The sequence below is a fragment of the Aquarana catesbeiana genome, linkage group LG12 (genome assembly GCF_042186555.1).
Source record: "Aquarana catesbeiana isolate 2022-GZ linkage group LG12, ASM4218655v1, whole genome shotgun sequence".
NCBI classification, from domain to species: Eukaryota; Metazoa; Chordata; class Amphibia; order Anura; family Ranidae; genus Aquarana; species Aquarana catesbeiana.
The window spans coordinates 167,708,701-167,728,343 of NC_133335.1; the positions used below are offsets into that span (position 1 = coordinate 167,708,701).

Genomic DNA, 19,643 nt, shown 5'->3' on the forward strand with positions numbered 1-19,643 from the left:
TGTTGAATCCTGGACGCAAACAGATCTGTCTGGGATCCCCCATCTTTGACATATTGACAGAAAGATATTGGGGTGAAGGAACCATTCTCCCGGGAAGAACTGCTGGCGACTTAAGTAGTCCGCCTGCCAATTTTCTATTCCTAGAATGAAGACTGCCGATAAGCAAACTACATAGTTTTCTGCCCAAGATAGGATATGATTCATCTTTCTCTGGGCTGCACAACTTCTTAATCACCAAGGGGGCACAATATAGACCATTGCTGTGGCATTGACGAATCAAATCCTGGCAGGACAATACCGTAAACTGAACATTCAGGCCCAAGTGCTATGCCTGAATTTCTAAAATGTTAATGGGCAAGGCCATTTCTGATCTGGGCCACTTCTCTTGGACAGTTGCCTCTTTCGGGACTGTTCCCCAACCTAAACAAAAAAGGATGGCATACAGTGGGGCAAAAAAGTATTTAGTCAGCCACCAATTGTGCAAGTTCTCCCACTTAAAGTGGAGTTCCACCCACTTTTACAACTCTTCAGCATCCTTCACTAAACTGTGCACTGTAAATGAATTGGATATTTAAAAAAAAAATTCTTGCAATGCCTTCTGGGAAGGGGCAGCAACTTCCTCTGACACTGCCGTTGCTATGGAAACCTGACTTGAAACCTATTACACTGCTTGTGCTGCACTGAGCATGTACGAGATCTGCAAGGATGAGATCCAGGAAGAAATACAGTCTTGCTACAGATGCACACACTTAAGATGGCCACGGCCCGCTGTAAGTTTATAAAATAACAAACTACTGCTATAAACTAACAAAACAGACCTTAGTTTACAGACTAACTTTACTAGAATACATTAAGCTTGTGTATTATAGGGGTATTTTTATTTAACCGCTTGACATCCGGAGGACGTCATATGACGTCCTCGACTTTCGGGGCTTATATCTGAATGATGTCTGAGGCTACAGACATCATTCAGATACCGGCATTTTCAGCCGGCGATTCCGTACACCATAAGAACGATCATAGCGGCTGTTCCGCCGCTTGATCGTTCTTACGGGCGGCGGGAGGGGACGTCCCCCCCCTCCCGCCGCCCTCCGGTGCTACTACCGACTCACCTCAGCGATCGGTGAGTCGGATAGCGGATCCGCCGGCGCCGGATGTTCACCATAGAGATTTCCGGCGGACCAGATGGTCGCCGGAGTCTCTATGATCGTTCGGAGGCCGGGCGCGATGTTATGACGTCACGCCCGGCCTCTGCATTCAAAAAAACGGCGCCGCTTCAGCTGTGAAGCGGCGATCGTTTTATTTTTTTTTTTTGATTTTAGGCTTCCCAGCCTACAGGTGAGATGTGGGGTCTTATTGACCCCATATCTCACTGTAAAGAGGACTGATCGTGTCATATTCCTATTACAAGGGATGTTTACATTCCTTGTAATAGGAATAAAAGTGATCAAAAAAAAAAAAAATTTTTTTAAAGTGTAAAAATAAAAATTTTTAAGTAAAATTAATAAAAAAAAAAAAAAAAAAAAATTTTAAAGTGCCCCTGTCCCCGTGAGCTCGCACGCAGAAGCGAACGCATACGTAAGTCCCGCCCACATATGAAAACGGTGTTCAAACCACACATGTGAGGTATCGCCGCGAACGTTAGAGCGAGAGCAATAATTTTGGCCCTAGACCTCCTCTGTAACTCAAAACATGTAACCAGTAAAAAATGTTAAAGCGTCGCCTATGGGGATTTTTAAGTACCAAAGTTTGGCGCCATTCCACGAGCGTGTACAATTTTGAAGCGTGACATGTTAGGTATCTATTTACTCGGCGTAACTTCATCTTTCACACAATGCAAAAAAATTTGGCTAACTTTGCTGTTTTGTTTTTTTTTAAAGCATGAAACTGTTTTTTTTTTTAAAAAAAACGCGTTTGAAAAATTGCTGCGCAAATACCGTGCAAGATAAAAAGTTGCAATGACTGCCATTGTATTCTCTAGGGCAGGGGTCTCAAACTGATGGCCCTCCAGCTGTTGCAAAACTACAAGTCCCATCATGCCTCTGCTTCTGGGTATCATGCTTGTAACTATCAGCTTTGCAATGCCTCATGGGACTTGTAGTTTTACAACAGCTGGAGGGCCGCCAGTTTGAGACCCCTGCTCTAGGGTCTCTGCTAAAAAAACATATATAATGTTTGGGGGTTCTATCTAATTTTATAGCAAAGAAATGATGATTTTTGACATGTAGGAGCGAAGTGTCAGAAATGGCCTGGATGTGAAGTGGTTAAAAAGTATAATTTCGGCCGGAACACCACTTTAAGATGAGAGAGGCCTGTAATTATCATAGGTATACCTCAACTATGAGAGACAACATGTGGAAACAAATCCAGACAATCACATTGTCTGATTTTTGGAAGAATTTATTTGCAAATTATGGTGGAAAATAAGTATTTGGTCAATATCAAAAGTTCATCTCAATACTTTGTTATATATCCTTTATTGGCAATGACAGAGGTCAAACGTTTTCTATAAGTCTTCAAAAGGTTGTCACACACTGTTGCTGGTATGTTGGCCCATTCCTCCATGCAGATCTCCTCTAGAGCAGTGATGTTTTGGGGCTGTCGCTGGGCAACATGGACTTTCAACTCCATCCAAAGGTTTTCTATGGGGTTGAGATCTGGAGACTGGCTAGGCCACTCCAGGACCTTGAAATGCTTCTTACGAAGCCACGCCTTCGTTGCCTGGGCGGTGTGTTTTGGATCATTGTCATGCTGAAAGACCCAGTCACGTTTCATCTTCAATGCCCTTGCTGATGGGAGGTTTGCACTCAAAATCTCACGATACATGGCCCCATTCATTCTTTTATGTACACAGAACAGTCTTTCTGTTCCCTTTGCAGAGAAACAGCCCCAAAGCATGATGTTGCCACCTCCATGCTTCACAGTAGGTATGGTGTTCTTTGATTGCAACGCAGCATTCTCTCTCCTCGAAACGCGGCGAGTTGTGTTTCTACCAAACCGTTCTACTTTGGTTTCATCTGACCATATGACATTCTCCCAATCCTCTTCTGGATCATCCAAATGCTCTCTAGCAAACCTCAGACGGGCCCGGACATGTACTGGCTTAAGCAGGGGGACACGTCTGGCACTGCAGCATCTGATTTCCTGGGGGCGTAGTGTGTTACAGATGGTAGCCTTTGTTACAGCTCTCTGCAGAAAATTCACTAGGTCCCCCCGTGTGGTTCTGGGATTTTTGCTTACCATTCTTGTGACCATTTTGACCCCACAGGGTGAGATCTTGTGTGGAGCCCCAGATCGAGGGAGATTATCAGTGGTCTTGTATGTTTTCCATTTTCTAATTATTGCTCCCACAGTTGATTTCTTCACACCAAGCTGCTTGCCTATTGCAGATTCAGGCTTCCCAGGCTGGTGCAGGTCTACAATTTTGTTTCTGGTGTCCTTCGACAGCTCTTTGGTCTTCACCATAGTGGAGTTTGGAGTGTGACTGTTTTGAGGTTGTGGACAGGTGTCTTTTATACTGATAAGTTCAAACAGGTGCCATTACTACAGGTAATGAGCGGAGGACAGAGGAGCTTCTTAAAGAAGAAGATACAGATCTGTGAGAGCCAGAAATCTTGCTTGTTTGTAGGTGACCAAATACTTATTTTCCACCATAATTTGCAAATAAATTCTTTCAAAAATCAGACAATGTGATTGTCTGGATTTGCTTCCACATTTTATCTCTCATAGTTGAGGTATACCTATGATGACAATTACAGGCCTCTCTCATCTTTTTAAGTGGGAGAACTTGCACAATTGGTGGCTGACTAAATACTTTTTTGCCCCACTGTATGGTGTTACTATTTCCCAGGTAACTGAAGGAAGGATTTTCCCGTTGGCAGATCTTTGGATATTAACCATAAACTGAGGCTCCGGCGCACCCAGCCTACAGCACCTGGTGTTTCCAGGTGGTCTTTCTTCCGGGTACTAACCAGGCCCGATCCTGCTTAGCCTCCAAGATCAGACGAGATCGGGCGCTATTAGGGTGATGGGTCCATAGGCTTTGGAGTCAGACACACTGGGAATGTAGAGCTTGAATCCTTTTGTATTAAGCCGATCGGATACAGTTTTGCAGCAGTCTTGATGAAACTGAGCATAAGGCACAGCCGTGAATGAAGCCACCATCTTTCCCAACAACCTCATGCAAAGTTGAATAGGAGAAATTCATCTTGCTTCGACCACCTAAATCAGTTCCTTTATGGCACTGATCTTTGCCTGGGGTACGAATACCCTTTTCTGGGTGTACCTATGATCAGGTACTTTTAGCCTTCTTCATGGTTTTAAAGAAGATTTCTCCTAGGTTGAGAGAATCCGACCTAGATATTCCAGGTAGTCAAATGTGCTGACCATACTTTGGTCTAAGCAGGCTACCGACTGGTCTATCAAGAAAAGATTGACTAGGTAAACCATAATTGTTATACCTTGAACCCTCAATCTGGCTAGAAGAAGAGCCAGAACCTTTGTACTCGAGGTGCAGTAGCTAGATCGGGAGCAGAGCTACACACTGAAAATGAAGATTTTCCACTTTGAAAAGTAGATATTACCAGTGAGCAAGAAAATAGGCATATAGAGATAGGCATCTTTGACATCGATTGACGCCAGAAGTTCTTCTTGTAGGATGGAGATAACTGATTGGATTGACTTCATGCAAAAAAAGAGTGGTTATATTTAGGAATTGAATTTAGATTTTTGAGATCCAGAATGTCCATTTGGATTTAACCAACCCCCAACCTCTGCTCTTACATGGGGGCCACCATGAACACCTTTTGCCAAAAGATGGTCCAATGCTTGAGAGAAAGTCTTTTTTTCTCTGGATCCTTAGGAACGTTTGATCTGAGAAAACGAGGAGACGGAAACTCTTGGACCTCCAATTTGTACCTTGGAGCTATTGAGGAAGTCCCCCATTCGTCTTGACACTCCTGCCAGATCCCTGAGAACTGCAGAAGAATTCTCCCTATTGAGTAAGCAGGGGCATCTCCTCATAGGGAGGCTTCAGCATCTTGTAGGCTTCCTCCCCAAAGACCTTTTTTGTCCCTGGGGTTAAACCTGAGGATTACCTTTTGAACTGCCTGGAGGCTGATGCCCCTGGCACAGAAGGAGCTTTGATACGAAAATACATTTACTCTTTCACTTAAATGGCAAAAAGGGGTACTTTTTCACTAGAAATTCTTTGGATATATTATCCAAAATATCCCCAGATAGCTGTTACACCGCAAAAAGGAAGACTAGCCTGGAGCTTCCGGCATGATGCTTAGCGAAGGGCGCAAGGCCTAAACGATAGAATCTGTCATAGCAACTATTGCAAACATAAAGCTGCCTCCTGGGCCTGCTGAGCAGGATAACCTTGAAGACCTGTTTAAACCGGTCTCTCAACATTAACCAATTACTGTTAGCGCAGGCTGAGACAATCAATCAATCTGGCAGAAAAAAAAGTGTGTATGTATAATATATATATGTATAAAAAATATGAATTCCAACCTTTTATCCATTGGATCCCTACTCTCCCACATTTGACACCTCAGAAGAGGAGTCATCAGCCTCACCACGATCCCCCCTGAGGGAAACTGTCTTCTCCTGCCCCTAGTTCCTCAGTTTGAGGGTCCTAGGAAAATGGAAGAGAACCTGTCGCATCTTGACCACACTGGGATGCGATTAAAGTCGCTAAACTTTTTTTTTTTTTAAACCTACCATGGCTGAGGTAAAAGAGATCTTTAGTAAAATGAACAGGGGCTGCAGTGTTGAAAACAGTTGCAAACATTTCATGGCCCCAATCTCATGATCAGCCACCCCCTCAGGGGAGGATGCCATTTGTACAGTAGGCTTTCCAGAGCTCGAGGGAGACCCTTTTAGCTCTTTTTTGGGGGTGTTTCAACCTCCCTTCTGACCATAGTCCGATGCACAAAGCAGAGGTACTACCAGAAGAAATAGCATCCATTACTTGAGCAATAGTCAGCCACTGCCATTAATGCTTAGACTGATGCAATAGTAAATGTGTCAAAAGGAATGCTTGCGTCACCAAACCTCTTTCATGCCCCTCTACGTTCGTGTCCCTCCGTCAGCCTGCAGCAGTAATAATGGTGCTTTAAAAACACATTCCCGCGCTGGACATTGGAGAACGCCAATACTCCGCACTAAGCTCCACCCCCTCCGTCGCGGGCCTCTGATCCTACAGGATCGTCGTGTGAGGGGAAAAAAATGTCGAGAAGAGAGCCTGGAAGTCGCCGAGTAGAGCGGCGTGCTGATCGTTTTTTGTTTTTTTTTTGTTGTTTTTCTCCCGACGCTCTTCCTCGTGAAGAGTGGGAGAATACAGCACAGGTGGGGCTGTCTGCTGAAGAGAACCCCCCCCCCAGATTTACCGGGGGTCTGCTGCTGGCTGGAGAGAAAAAGAAGCCTGCTGCTCCGGACACAGCATGATCTCTTGAGGAAGCATGAGGAGGTATGTGCTCCATACAGCCCTCAGTGGTGACACTTAGGCATGACAACATTTACTAAGCAAAGGAAACATTTCATAAGAAAATTCAAAAATTTCTTAGAAAACTCCACTTACCTTTCCCGCCGCAGGGTTTTCTGTGGTAAAAACCAACAGACCTAATCTTCACCCTTCACGGTGGGTTCCGTTAACAAACCTTCAGGAGCCAGGACCCTCGGGGAAACCTACAATCCTGGACCTGTAATAGCACCACCGCCAGTAAAACTTTATGGCCTTAATACCAAAAGTACTGGATCCCGGGGTCCAGCTCTCTAAAAGAGAAGCGTTTACAGGCAAAGACACTTTGAATGGATCCGGCTGTATAGCTAGCCCCAGCAAGGATTGCTCCAGTGGAGCTCAGCACAGCACATCTTCACTCGTGACCAACACCTTAGACACTGGCAAAAAAACTGGGATACTCCCAGTAGTGGGAGGGGTTATATAGGGAGGCAACTTCCTGTTTAAGGTGTGCCAGTGTCCAGCACCTGAAGGTGGACTATAACCCACATAGTAATTACTATGGCTCTGTGTCCCGTGATGTATGATTAAAGAAACATGTTATATTATATCTCTTTACCACACTTACTTGCCTGCTTACAGTCTTGAGAGCATGTGCAGCTCAATGTGCATTCTAGGCACACTCCAGCTTTGTCGGAATGATTGACTTCTTTTTGCATGAGCAGGATTACATCATCCCCACGGCCAATCAAGAGTCTGAAAATCCAGCACTGAAAGTAGCCCAGGGAAAAGGTGACAGAGGCTGGCAAGGGGTGTGTTATGTCGCTGGAAGGTGGATGTGAGCATTTTGCAGCGTTTAGTCCTAATTTAACTACACTGAGTATGTGTCAATATTATGACCGCCGAGTGACTGGGGAGGTGCTCCATAAATTACGAATCCACTCAGTTTCTGGATATCATGTAGATCAGTGAAAACTATTCTAAAATTACAAACACACACAAATGCAGTAAACGCATATCCATTTAACACAGAACAAAAAAAAATAAATAAAAAACTAAAAAGGAATACCCCACAAACTACTCATCTCTGGTTTAAACAGTCCTCTAAATACTTTTAGGTTTTATTAGGATCCTTAAAGTGTAAGTTCACCTTAACGGAAAATCAGATTGCTACGATCCCCCCCCACTGTCAGACACTGAAAGGCCGCTTTAGCAGTCTGGGGGATTTAAAATTACGGCGATTTTCTCTCCTCACAGTGCTGACAGTCAGGGCTAGATGGCTTTTGATTGGTCAGCACCATCTATGTGACGGCGCTGACCAATTAGACTGCCTGAAGTCCGTACCGGCTAAGCAATAAGGACAGGAAATTAAGCTGTGGGGGTTTCAGATCCCCCAGACAGGTGAAGCGGCTTTACGGTGTCTGACAGCGGGGATCGTGGCAATCTGGTACAGCGGGACCAGGGGGAGGGGGTCGAGTGTGAGGTCACCTTACAGATTTTCTGTAAAGGTGAAATTACACCAAGTAAAACAATTTAGCTATAGCCCGTCTTTCTGGCTTCTTATGCACCCAACTCCAAGGGTAGATTTAGGCATGCGTCTCTCTTGTCTCTGATGCCTGAATCGCACTCAGATCATGCTCCAGAGGCTACTAACAGGCAGCAAGGAAGCGATGAAACAACTCCTCGCCGCCTGTTTTAACCCCATTTTTGCCAAAAATGCACCTCAAATGCATACTGTTGAAAGGGGTTTGCAGCGCTTCCCCATTTGTTTTAGTGTGTGGCATTGGGCAGGTTTGCCGCCTGCCAGCTGCTGCATGTCGGGTAAACTAGGTCATGGACATGAAGTATCACACCAGCGGCAGGTTAACACCCCTTTCCACTGCCTATTGCAGCTTATAGCAAAAAATGTGGCTCTGCCACCTGCATGTCTAAATTAAGCCTAACTGTAGTCACCTGCAGATTCTGTGACATGCTCCCATATAAAGTGTCACAACCCTAAACTTTCTGTCCCACCTAGACTGATAACTACCTCTGGAAAAATACCTGGAGGAAAAAAAAAAAAAAAAAAAAAGTTACGCAAAAACAGAGAGATGCTCAATACAATCAGAAGACCAAACAACAAGCCCAAGATGTATTACACCTAAGCTCTGTCTTACAAAGATGGCCATATAAATTTGTATGTAATGCCTTTTAATTGAAAATTCATGTACTACCATTATAATTAAAAAAGTGTATCCAAATAAAAAAAAAATATATATTGCCATTTACCAAACTGTAGATGTGCTGGCTGCATTAGTTTTACCTTAAGATTCCTCTCCCCCCAACCCCCCCCCCTTTAGTTTCACACGGTGGTCTTGTCAATAAATGTTATTTTCAACAGTCCTAAAGCAGAAAAAAAAACCCTCATATCCTCTACAACAAAGGAAACTGCTAGCTTGGCCTTTGATCTGAAATTATCATGGTGCGGCACATGTGATTAGTTATGACACCAGACATTTAAAAAGGAGTTGTAAAGTCTCAGAGTTTTTCAAAGCATTAAAAGGCGAAAAACCTTCTGCACTGCAGCTGCCCCCAGAGCCCCCCTTTTTCTTATCTGAACCTGATCGTTCCAGCGACAAGCACGAATACAGCAGCTCCAGCCGCTGTCTCGGGTCCTCATTGGATAGACTGACAGCAGCGGGAGTCAATGGCTCCTGCTATCAAATCCAGAGACATGGTAGCTGGGGCCAAATCCTGCTGTCTGTGTCAATGAAAGCAGCAGCGGGAATCGGCAGCACGCCTGCACAGGTGCCCCCATGGAAATCGTCTCTCTGTGGGGGCACTCGCCAAAGAGGAGGAGGAGCGTCGCTGGGGGACCCCAGAAAAGGGGGTTCAGGGCCGCTCTGTGCAAAACCTTTAAGCATGACATGTTTGTTATTTTAAAAAAAACAAAAAACAAACCTTTACAATCACTTTAATGTCTTGACAGTTCAGTGGAGAGCACAAGCAACTGACAGTCATCATTCATGGCAAGCCTTGAATTTAACCGTTTTGGGGAAAGGCATAGTTCTATCTAAACAGGCCAAGCTGTCCAGCAGAAGTAGCAGTTAGTGGTAAACTGTTTGTCTCAATCCACTAATGGGGGAACTATGTTCACCTTTTATTAAAAAGGTATGTAAAATCTTTATCCCAAAAAGAAAAAAAAAAAAAAAAAAAACACTTAAGCAGTTACAGAAACTGTCTAAAGTAAGGTTTTAAAGCAGGACTAAAAACTGTAAAATTTAAAACAAATAGGACTTGTGTGTTATTACTTTCCCTTTCTGCAGGGCTAAGGGGCCTCTTCACCCTGCCTTGGCTAGCTGTCACACACTAAAGTGCAGTGGTTTAGTGTGCAGCAGCTGTCCATTTTGGCTGCAGTGAGCTGGCGGTAAAAGGTTGTGTAAAATGCACTTTTTATTCTAAACCAACTTTATTTCAAGTGCACAAAAGTGACATCATTCAGGTCACTGTACAGCAGCGTGGTATGTTGCGCTGCTGTACAATGACATGTGATCCTATCAGGTGTCCTGCAATAAAATGAACCTCCGGGGAGCATTATAGTGTGAATAGGACACATAGAAAACTATTTTTTATTCCTGTGTCTCCTAGCAGTGACCTGTGTTCATCCAGTGTGGTAAAACACAGATCACTGACTTATGTGCGAACAACGTGTAATTACACAACACTTGGCTTGCATAATGGCAAATTTTACTCTGCTTTACTTCAGCATGAACAAACATTTCCCAGTCCAGGTTCATACCAGTGCGATCATAGCCATCGCATGTGATTCGCACCCGCGATGCCGATCACATGCGATGTCTGTGAGATGCGAGTTCAGCCATACAGTTGTATGATTCGCACAGAAAAAAGTGCAGGGACTTGTTTTTTCCCCGCACTAGAATCGGATTGTATGGGTGCACTGCGATCTGTGAACCGATCTGGGGGGTCATTAACAAAGTAATGACAACTGCAGCGGTTTGTGAAAGGCAGTCTGAACTGCCTGCGGGAGAGATGCGATGCGGGAACCAGCGATTTAATCGCGCTGGTTCCCGCATTCGCATCAGTCTGAACCTAGGCTCAAGGCGTCAGGCCGCGTTTCTCATATGGGCCTCTCTTCTTCACAAAATTGATAACAGTTTACAATGAAAAGGTAAATATAGGCAGTCAGTGGGGCCGAAACACTTACTTTTTCCTGCATGGCAAGCTCTGGTTCACTTTAAATGTTTCATTCAAAGAGTTTTACGAAAATAAAAAGAACTGATATCTGTGATTAAAAAAACAAACAAAAAACAAACAGGTAATCACAGTGTACATCAAATGAATGCTTGCAAAAAGACAGTGCCTGCTTCAGAAGATGAATTTGGGGGGTTTGTTAGACCTCTGGGTGTCTATTTGAGTGCATCTGTCAGAATACACACACAGCCTATTGGCTGCAGCACTGTCAAATGGAAATTTTACATGGCTCAGAAAAAAAAAAAAACACAACATTTCTAAAGTCTGTTTAGCCCCAGCATCTACAACAACTAAAAATGCAAACCTGATAGCAGACATGTAACTTAGGTCAGGGACTAACATACTGACAGTGCACAGACATCTATACAGTACAGCAGGCCAGGTTCAGTACTGCCATTGTAAACAAACTGAAGGATTCTCTGTTAAAAAAAACAAACAAAAACAAACTGAAGGTACACATCTGATCCAAGAGGCTTACATTCAGGTATCATAGGTGTTGGGAGAGGCAACAAAAAGCTTGTAAAAAATGTTTGTATTGTAATTACACATTAACCTCTGCCAGTGTAACTTACATTGACATCTTTCTATACCTCTTTTTCTGTGGTCCAGCTAACCTCTGCTTTTGTTATTGTCTCAGTGAAAAGATGTCCTGACCACTGACTAGTAAGCACCTCTAATATTTGAAAATGCAGTGTAGTGTTTTCAGAATACAAAGCCAACAATGTAGAATTGAAGCTGAGCTAGGTACACAGAAATGACAGAGCTAAGGTCCAAAAGAGATAAAAGAATAAAATTACTGACATCAAATACTGTTTACCGAGATTCATGGAGATTAGGGATGAGCTTCGTGTTCGAGTCGAACCCATGTTCGACTCGAACATCGTCTGTTCGCCGAATTGCGAACGATATGGGCCATTCGCGCCAAATTCGCGTGGCGTGTCACGGCCCATAATTCACTGCGGCATCGCAGTGCATTGCTGGCTGATGATTGGCCAAGCATGCACTATGACCCGCATGCTTGGCCAATCGCAGCGCCATCTGAACAGAGAGCCGTAATTGGCCAAAGCCAAGGAGGCTTTGGCCAATTATGGCTCAGGGGATTTAGCACACGCCCCACACTATATAAGGCCACCTGAACGGCGGCCCTGTGTAGTGTGTGTTCCGGCGTTCATAGATAGAGAGACAGACAGTGTCATTTGATTTGAGTTAGATAGATTAGGCAGAACAGTCAGTTAGCTGCACTTACAGTGTATTTTGTGTGGGTGGGTGGGTGTGTGTGTGTGTGTGTGTGTGTGTGTGTGTGTGTGTGTATGTATGTATGTATATGTATATATATATATATATATATATATATATATATATATATATATATATATATATATATATATACACACACATATATACCCCCCTGTCCCCCTGTGTTCCTCTCTCCTTCCCTGTGTCTCTCCGCTGTCCCCTCCGTTCCTCTCTCCTTCCCTGTGTCTCTCCGCTGTCCCCTCCGTTCCCCTCTCCTTCTCTGTCCCCTCCGTTCTGCTGTCTCTCTCCGCTGTGTGAATGGACAGAGTCAGCTGACTCTGTCTATTCACATAACTGAAACATTGTAATCTCTTGTGATTACGATGCGTCAGTTTATGAATGGAGAGGAGCCGCTGTCTTCTCTCCATTCATTCTCAGTGCAGCTGAGGCTGCAGAGAAAGGGACTGGGAAATCTCTATCCTCTGTCTCTTTCTCTGTCTCAAGGGGGAGATATCAGAGGTCTGTTAAGACCCCTGATATCTCACCAAAGCCCCCCAACAGGGCTGATAAAAAAAAAAAAAAAAAAAAAAAACACACATACACCGTTCACCCCCCCCCCCCCCCCCCCAAAAAAAATAAATAAAGAAAACACTGTTAAAAAAAAAAACAAAAAAAAAACACTGTCACGTGACATTAAAAAAAAAAAAAGTATCGGTACTGGTATCGGGACAACCCTAATATATATATATATATATATATATATATACACATACATACACACACACTGTATTCAGTTTAGCTAGATCCGTTGTTCCTGTTATCTTCTTACTGACAGGCAGGCTTGTCTTGTTACAGTATTTACAGCTATCTGAAGAAAATTGCTGGTGTTCTTTTGATCCTATTAGTACCACAGTCAGGCAGCTAGACTATTTACAGTTAGTGCAGTGCGTCCTGCTCACAGTGTTCACCTAAACCTACAAGTTATTTTTTTGCGAGCTCTGCACAGTGTTCAGCTAAAGCTACCTGTAGAAGGTTGGTGGTGTTTTCCTGATCCTATCACTACCGCAGGCAGCTAAAAAAGCTACAAGTTAGTTTTTTGCGAGCTCTGCACAGTGTTCAGCTAAAGCTACCTGTAGAAGAAGGTTGGTGGTGTTCTCATACTACAGGCAGGCAGTTGATTTTGCTAGCTGCAGTATCAGTACTATATATATCCCAGCTTAGTGCAGCTACAGGCCATTAGTATGTCTGGAAGGCCAAGAAGGAGAGGCAGACAGTCACAAGCCAATAAGAGAGGGCAAGCAGGCTGGTCGTGGAGACGGTGCATCCTCATCAGCACGTGGCCGTGGGACACGCTTGGCCTTTTTTTCGGCAGTTGGCCGTCTTGAGCCGCAACATGCGGAAGACTTGGTCGAGTAGATGACCAAGCCGTCCTCATCCTCTCTCACCCATGCCCAGGGTACTTTGTCTGGCAAAGCAGCGGCCTCTTCCCTTGGCTCAATGTCATCAGTGACTCCTTCCCTAGCCCCACCATGTCCTCCTGAGGAGTCCCTCGAACTGTTTGACCACAGTGTTGGGTACATGCTCCAGGAGGATGCCCAGCGTTTGGAAGGCTCTGATGATGATACTGAGCTCAATGAAGGCAGTAACGTGAGCACGGACAGAGGGGGTGCCCAAGAAGGACAGCAATCTGGCAGTCATGCTCCCCCTGCTGCAGCATACTGCCAGGTTTGCTCCAGTGATGAGGAGGGAGGGGATGATGAGGTCACTGACTCACCGTGGGTGCCTGATAGGAGAGAGGAGGAGGCGGCACATCACCAACGAGGCAGGATGCCCTCCAGGGGCCAGCCTAAGGGCAGCACCTTGACTGCATCACACTCCAAAGCTCCACATGTGCAGGGCGCTGCAGTCTCTGCGTGTTATTCAAAAAGTTCTTTGGTGTGGGCCTTTTTTGAGACGAGTGCATCAGATCGCACCGCTGCTATTTGCAACATATGTCTCAAGCGTATCTCGCGTGGCCAAAACATCTCCCGCTTGGGTACCACATGCTTGACCAGACATATGTTGACCTGCCATGCAGTTCGTTGGCAAGAGTATTTAAAAGACCCACACTAAAGAACAAAGAGGACCTCTCCTTGCTCCTCATCAGCTGAGATCTCCAACCCCACTATACCTTCAGTCCTCTCTGAGACCTGCACTGAGAGGAATGAAGGTGTAGAATTAGGTGCGTCACAGCCAAGTACTTGTGGGCAATCTGCTTTTGGTACACCGACGTCAGATTGTACCAGGCAAATTTCCCTGCCCCAGCTGCTGCACCGCCGAAAGAAGTTTGCTCCCAGCCATCCACATGCCCAGCGGTTGAATGCTAGCTTGGCAAAATTGCTAGCACTTCAACTGCTGCCTTTTCAGTTGGTAGACTCTGCCCCCTTCCGTGAGTTTGTGGAATGTGCGGTTCCTCAGTGGCAGGTACCCAAACGCCACTTTTTCTCACGGAAGGCGATTCCGGCTCTCTACCGGCATGTGGAAGGCAATGTCCATGCCTCTCTGGACAGGGCGGTCAGCGGTAAGGTGCATATTACCGCTGACTCATGGTCCAGCAGGCATGGACAGGGACGTTACCTAAGTTTCACGGCGCATTGGGTGACTCTGCTAGCAGCTGGGAAGGATGCAGGACAAGGTGCAGTAGTGTTGGAGGTTGTTCCGCCACCACGCCTCCAAAATGCTAATGATTGTGACACACCTCTCTCCTCCACTCCTCTTCTTCTTCCTCCATGGCCTCTTCCTGTGCTTTGTCCTCGGAACCAGCGGTGCTCCGTAGCCGTTCAAGGGGCTATGCAAGTACGCAGGGCAAAAGATGCCATGCGGTGCTTGAGCTGGTGTGCTTGGGGGACAGGAGCCACACTGGGGCAGAGGTTCTGTCAGCTCTGCAGGGGCAGGTTCAGAGGTGGTTGACGCCACACCAACTTAAGGCAGGAATGGTGGTTTGTGACAATGGCACCAACCTCCTCTCTGCCCTCCGACAGGGACAAATGACCCATGTGCCCGGTTTGGCTCACGTCCTTAACTTGGTGGTGCAGCGGTTCTTGGGCAGGTACCCGGGCTTACAGGATGTCCTGAGGCAGGCCAGGAAAGTCTGTGTGCATTTCCGCCGGTCATATAATGCCAGTGCTCGGCTGACGGACCTCCAAAAAAGGAGTTTAACCTGCCCAAGAACCGCCTAATCTGTGACATGCCCACCAGGTGGAACTCAACATTGGCCATGCTGCAGCGGCTGAACACGCAGCAGAGGGCCATCAATGAGTACCTGTGCGACTATGGCACCAGGACAGGGTCAGGGGAGCTTGTTTTTTTTTCCCCACGCCAGTGGGCCATGATCAGGGATGCATGCACTGTCCTGTCACCATTTGAGGAGGCCACGAGGATGGTGAGCAGTGACAGTGCATGCATCAGTGACACTGTCCCCCTTGTCCACCTGTTGGAGCACACGCTGCGTGGAATAATGGACAGGGCACTCGAGGCAGAACAGAGGCAGGAAGAGAAGGACTTCCTTAGCTCTCAAGGCCCCCTTTATCCAGACAGTGTTCCTGCGTGCCCGATCACACAGGAAGAGGAGGAGGAGGAGGAGGAAGATTGTGTCAGTATGGAGGTGGAGCCTGGCACTCAGTATCAGCAGCAGTCTTTAAGGGATCAGTCCCAAGAAACACATGGACTTGTACGTGGCTGGGAGGAGGTGGCTGCGGACCATGTCGTCCTTAGTGACCCAGAGGACTCCGGACCGAATGCCTCAGCAAACCTACGCTGCATGGCCTCCCTGATCCTGCAAAGCCTGCGTAAGGATCCTCGTATTCGTGGTATCAAGGAGAAGGACCAATACTGGCTGGCAACCCTCCTTGATCCACGTTACAAGGGTAAGGTTGCGGACCTTATCTTGCCATCGCAGAGGGAGCAGAGGATGAAACATCTTCGGGAGGCCTTGCAGAAAGGTCTGTGCAACGCGTTCCCAGAGACTGGGAGGTTACAAACTCCTGTTTCTGGACAACGTGTTGCTGAGGCTTCGGTCAGTCAAAGAAGGAGCGTTGGAGAAGGTGGCCGTCTGACCGATGCGTTCAGACAATTTTTTGGTCCGCAGCCCCAAGGTATGATCGGTTCCAGCAACCATCGCCAGCGTCTGTTTTACATGGTGCAGGAATACCTAGGGGCAAGATCTGACTTGGACACCTTTCCCACCGAAAATCCTCTGGGTTACTGGGTCTTGAGGATGGATCACTGGCCAAAGCTTCCACAGTATGCAATTGAGCTACTGGCCTGTCCTGCATCCAGCGTTCTTTCAGAACGCACATTCAGTGCTGCTGGAGGCTTTGTAACCGATCACAGGGTGCGTCTGTCCACCGACTCGGTCGATCGACTGACCTTCATAAAAATGAATCAGTCTTGGATCACCACCAGCTACCAAGCACCTGATGCTGATGTAACCGAATAATTTTTTTTGAAATCTCAGATCCCTTCAAAGACTGCCTATGCTGATGCTGAGTAACTATCCCTGAGTAATTATCCTCTTCCTCCTCAATCATCACGCTGATAGCTTGTAAGAACATTTTTGGTTCTGGGCGCCACCACCAGTGCCTAAGGCCCAATTTTTCAGCCCCTGTTTAACAGGGGCGTGTAATTACAATTTTTGATGCAATATTTTGCAGCAGGGCTCATTTCTGCGTTCCAACTAGAGTATCCGTGAGGGGTTGCAGTGTTGTGGCACCAGTGCCTAAGGCCTAATTTTTCAGCCCCTGTTCAACAGGGGCATGTAATTACAATTCTTGATCTAATATTTCACAGCAGGGCCCATTTCTGCACCCACCAAGAGCGAGTGAGGACTTACAGTGTTGTGGCACCACCACCACCAAAGGCCCAATTTTTCTGCCCTTGTTCAACAGGGGCATGTAATTACAATTCTTGATCTAATATTTCACAGCAGGGCCCTGTGAGGGCTTACAGTGTTGTGGCCACAACAACACCTAAGGCCCAAATTTCTGCTGAGTATATAGGGCAGGCCCCTACTTTCAAACATCTAACTTACAAACGACTCCTACTTGCAAACGGAAGGAGACAACAGGAAGTGAGATGAAATCTACCCCTAGGAAGGGAAATTCTCTCCAGTAAGAGTTAATATGGGAAAAACATTTCTCCTTTCCACTACTGATGCTTTCCAATCCTTGTTCCACAAAAAACCCCAAATTTTCAAAAAACATTTGTCATTGGGACAAAAAGTGAGGTTAAATCTTCTGAAGAGGAGGAAAGACGGCAAAACAAATGTCACAGGGGTGATAACCCTTCCCTATGTTTTCCAAAAAGCTTAAAAAAGATTTTTTGGCTGGAGCTAAACACGTTAAAAATGTACCTGTTAAAAATTACAAACAGATTCTACTTAACAACAAACCTACAGTCCCTGTCTTGTTTGCACCGCCTGTATACTGCTGTTCAGAGTATATAGGGCCTGGTGGCCCCACACCTTTCTTTATTTTAATTTGGGTGCGGGGTTACCCTTAATATCCATACAAGACCCAAAGGGCCTGGTAATGGTCTGGGGGGTACCCATGCCGTTTGTCTCACTGATTTTCATCCATATTGCCAGGACCCAACATTACATTAAACCCGCAAGCAGTTTTAAATGAGATTTTTTCCTTTAAAAATGACATTTTGTGCAGGGACTGTTCTAAACACTGGAAACACGCGCCACTTTACAGGCATACTATAGACACACCCCAGGTACGATATTTAAAGGAATATTTCACTTTTTTTTTTTTTACTTTAAGCATCATTAAAATCACTGCTCCCGAAAAAACGGCCGTTTTTAAAAGTTTTTTTTGCATCGATACAAGTCCCCTGGGGTAGGACCTGGGTCCCCAAACCCTTTTTAGGACAATACCATGCAATTTAGCCTTTAAAATGAGCACTTTTGATTTCGAACGTTCGAGTCCCATAGACGTCAATGGGGTTCTAACGTTCTTGCAAATTTTCGGTCCGTTCGCAGGTTCTGGTGCGAACCAAACCGGGGGGGGGGGGGGGGGGGGGGCGGGGTGTTCGGCTCATCCCTAATGGAGATGGCTTGCACACACAAGTAGAAGGCAGATAATCTAAAGTGCAACAGCCAGCAAATCAAATTCCATAGAATCTTAACTCTGAGCTGTAAATATGCATGCACTTGTGTGATTTAAAGCACATTAAAGTAAAAAAAAAAAAACCTTTTAGTGTCAAACGACAAACATATCATACTTACCTCCACTATGCAGTTCGTTTTGCAAAGAGTGGCCCCGAACATGCTCTTCTGGGGTCCCCCGGCAGCTCCTCCCCACATTAGATAAACACCTGGGGGGTTACCTTGCAGGTGCGCTCTCGAGTCCAGCATTCATAGAGGCCGAATGCATGACTCGGCCCCGCCCCCTGCGTCACTGGATTTGATTGACAGCATCAGGAGCCAACGGCTGCGCTGCTCTCAATCAATCCAATCAAGACCCGAGAGCCCCGGGCAGAAAGACAGCATGTCCCCGTTGGTCAAGTTCTAGGGCTCAGTTACTAAAACGGGGGGGTCACTGCCAGGTGTTTTTTCACCTGAATGCATAGGATGCATTCAAGTGAAAAAACACGTAGGTTTACAACCCCTCAACCTGCATGCATTATATATCTTTTTGACTGAAACAGAATTGCCAATGGTTTCCCTTTTCCTCAGGTCTCATGCACACAGATATTTATATGCTTTCCTGTGCCTGGGGAGCCACGGTACCACGTACATCCGCCAATACATGTGCATGTATGTATGCCGGGTGCTTGTAAACATCGATGGCTTCTGCATTGGTTTTTATCTGCGCATGTACTTTTGCTGCATTCCCGCAAATACAAAAGTGGCAAGAGGAATATGACATACGTGGATAAACAATGAAGCAGAAGCCTTATAAGCTGCCTGCTGAATAAAGCTATTCACATGTATTAGCAGCTGCACGTGGCACCTCAGAGGCAAACCACCACAAGACATTTCACACGTCATGATTCAGAAGCGTATAAATGTCCATGAGGCATAACAAAAAAGTTTGAAGAAATGGGGTTCAGGTCCAATATAAAAATAAACAACACAGATATACAGAATAAATACCAGCTGATGCAGGTAGTTTGAGTCCCTGGCAGGTTTGTTAATGCTGCCTCTGCCTGGAGACTCACCCCCTCCTGGTGGCCATCAGTGTCAGCAAACAATGAAGGAAGGAAATCTTTCAACATGAAAAACTGTTCCAATAAAGAGTTTTACAACTTCTAAATGTATTCACACTTCTAGGCTTCCATATATTGCTCACCACCCCCAGATATACCTTACTTGCCAGTTCCAAAGGCTGCATTCACACCTGAGCGTTTCAAAGTCGCATGTTTTTAAAGTGATTTTACTGCGTTTTTGCCGCAAATTTGTTCAGGTCACCAATGTAAAAAGGCAGAAAAATGCCGGTAATCTGCCCAAAAGAAGCTCATGTTCTTTTTGGAGCTTAGGGCGTTCTTTAGATGTTTTGCTTGAGGTGACAAAACACTCAGATATGAACAGGTGCCATTGAAATGAAAGGGATTTTGCTTGTTGGGCGTTTTTTAGGCATTTTATGAGCTGGAAACGCTCAGGTGTGAATGCAGCCTAAAGCCCCAAAATCTTGGCCGTGTGGCCTGC

The 19,643-nt window shown here is 45.7% G+C and overlaps 1 protein-coding gene across 4 annotated transcripts in view; it reads right to left on the bottom strand.

Moving 5' to 3' along the window:
* Nucleotides 1–19,643, bottom strand: part of PRPSAP1 (phosphoribosyl pyrophosphate synthetase associated protein 1) — a 100,922-nt gene that overhangs the window by 58,360 nt on the left and 22,919 nt on the right. For 2 of the 4 annotated variants that reach the window (XM_073606192.1, XM_073606190.1), the window contains exon 2: nucleotides 10,671–10,748. The exons of the other annotated variants lie outside the window; for them this stretch is intronic. In XM_073606192.1, the coding sequence (XP_073462293.1) occupies nucleotides 10,671–10,682 (12 nt within the window). In that variant the 5' untranslated portion in view covers nucleotides 10,683–10,748. The remainder of the gene's footprint in view (nucleotides 1–10,670; nucleotides 10,749–19,643) is intronic. 4 annotated transcript variants of the gene reach the window in all.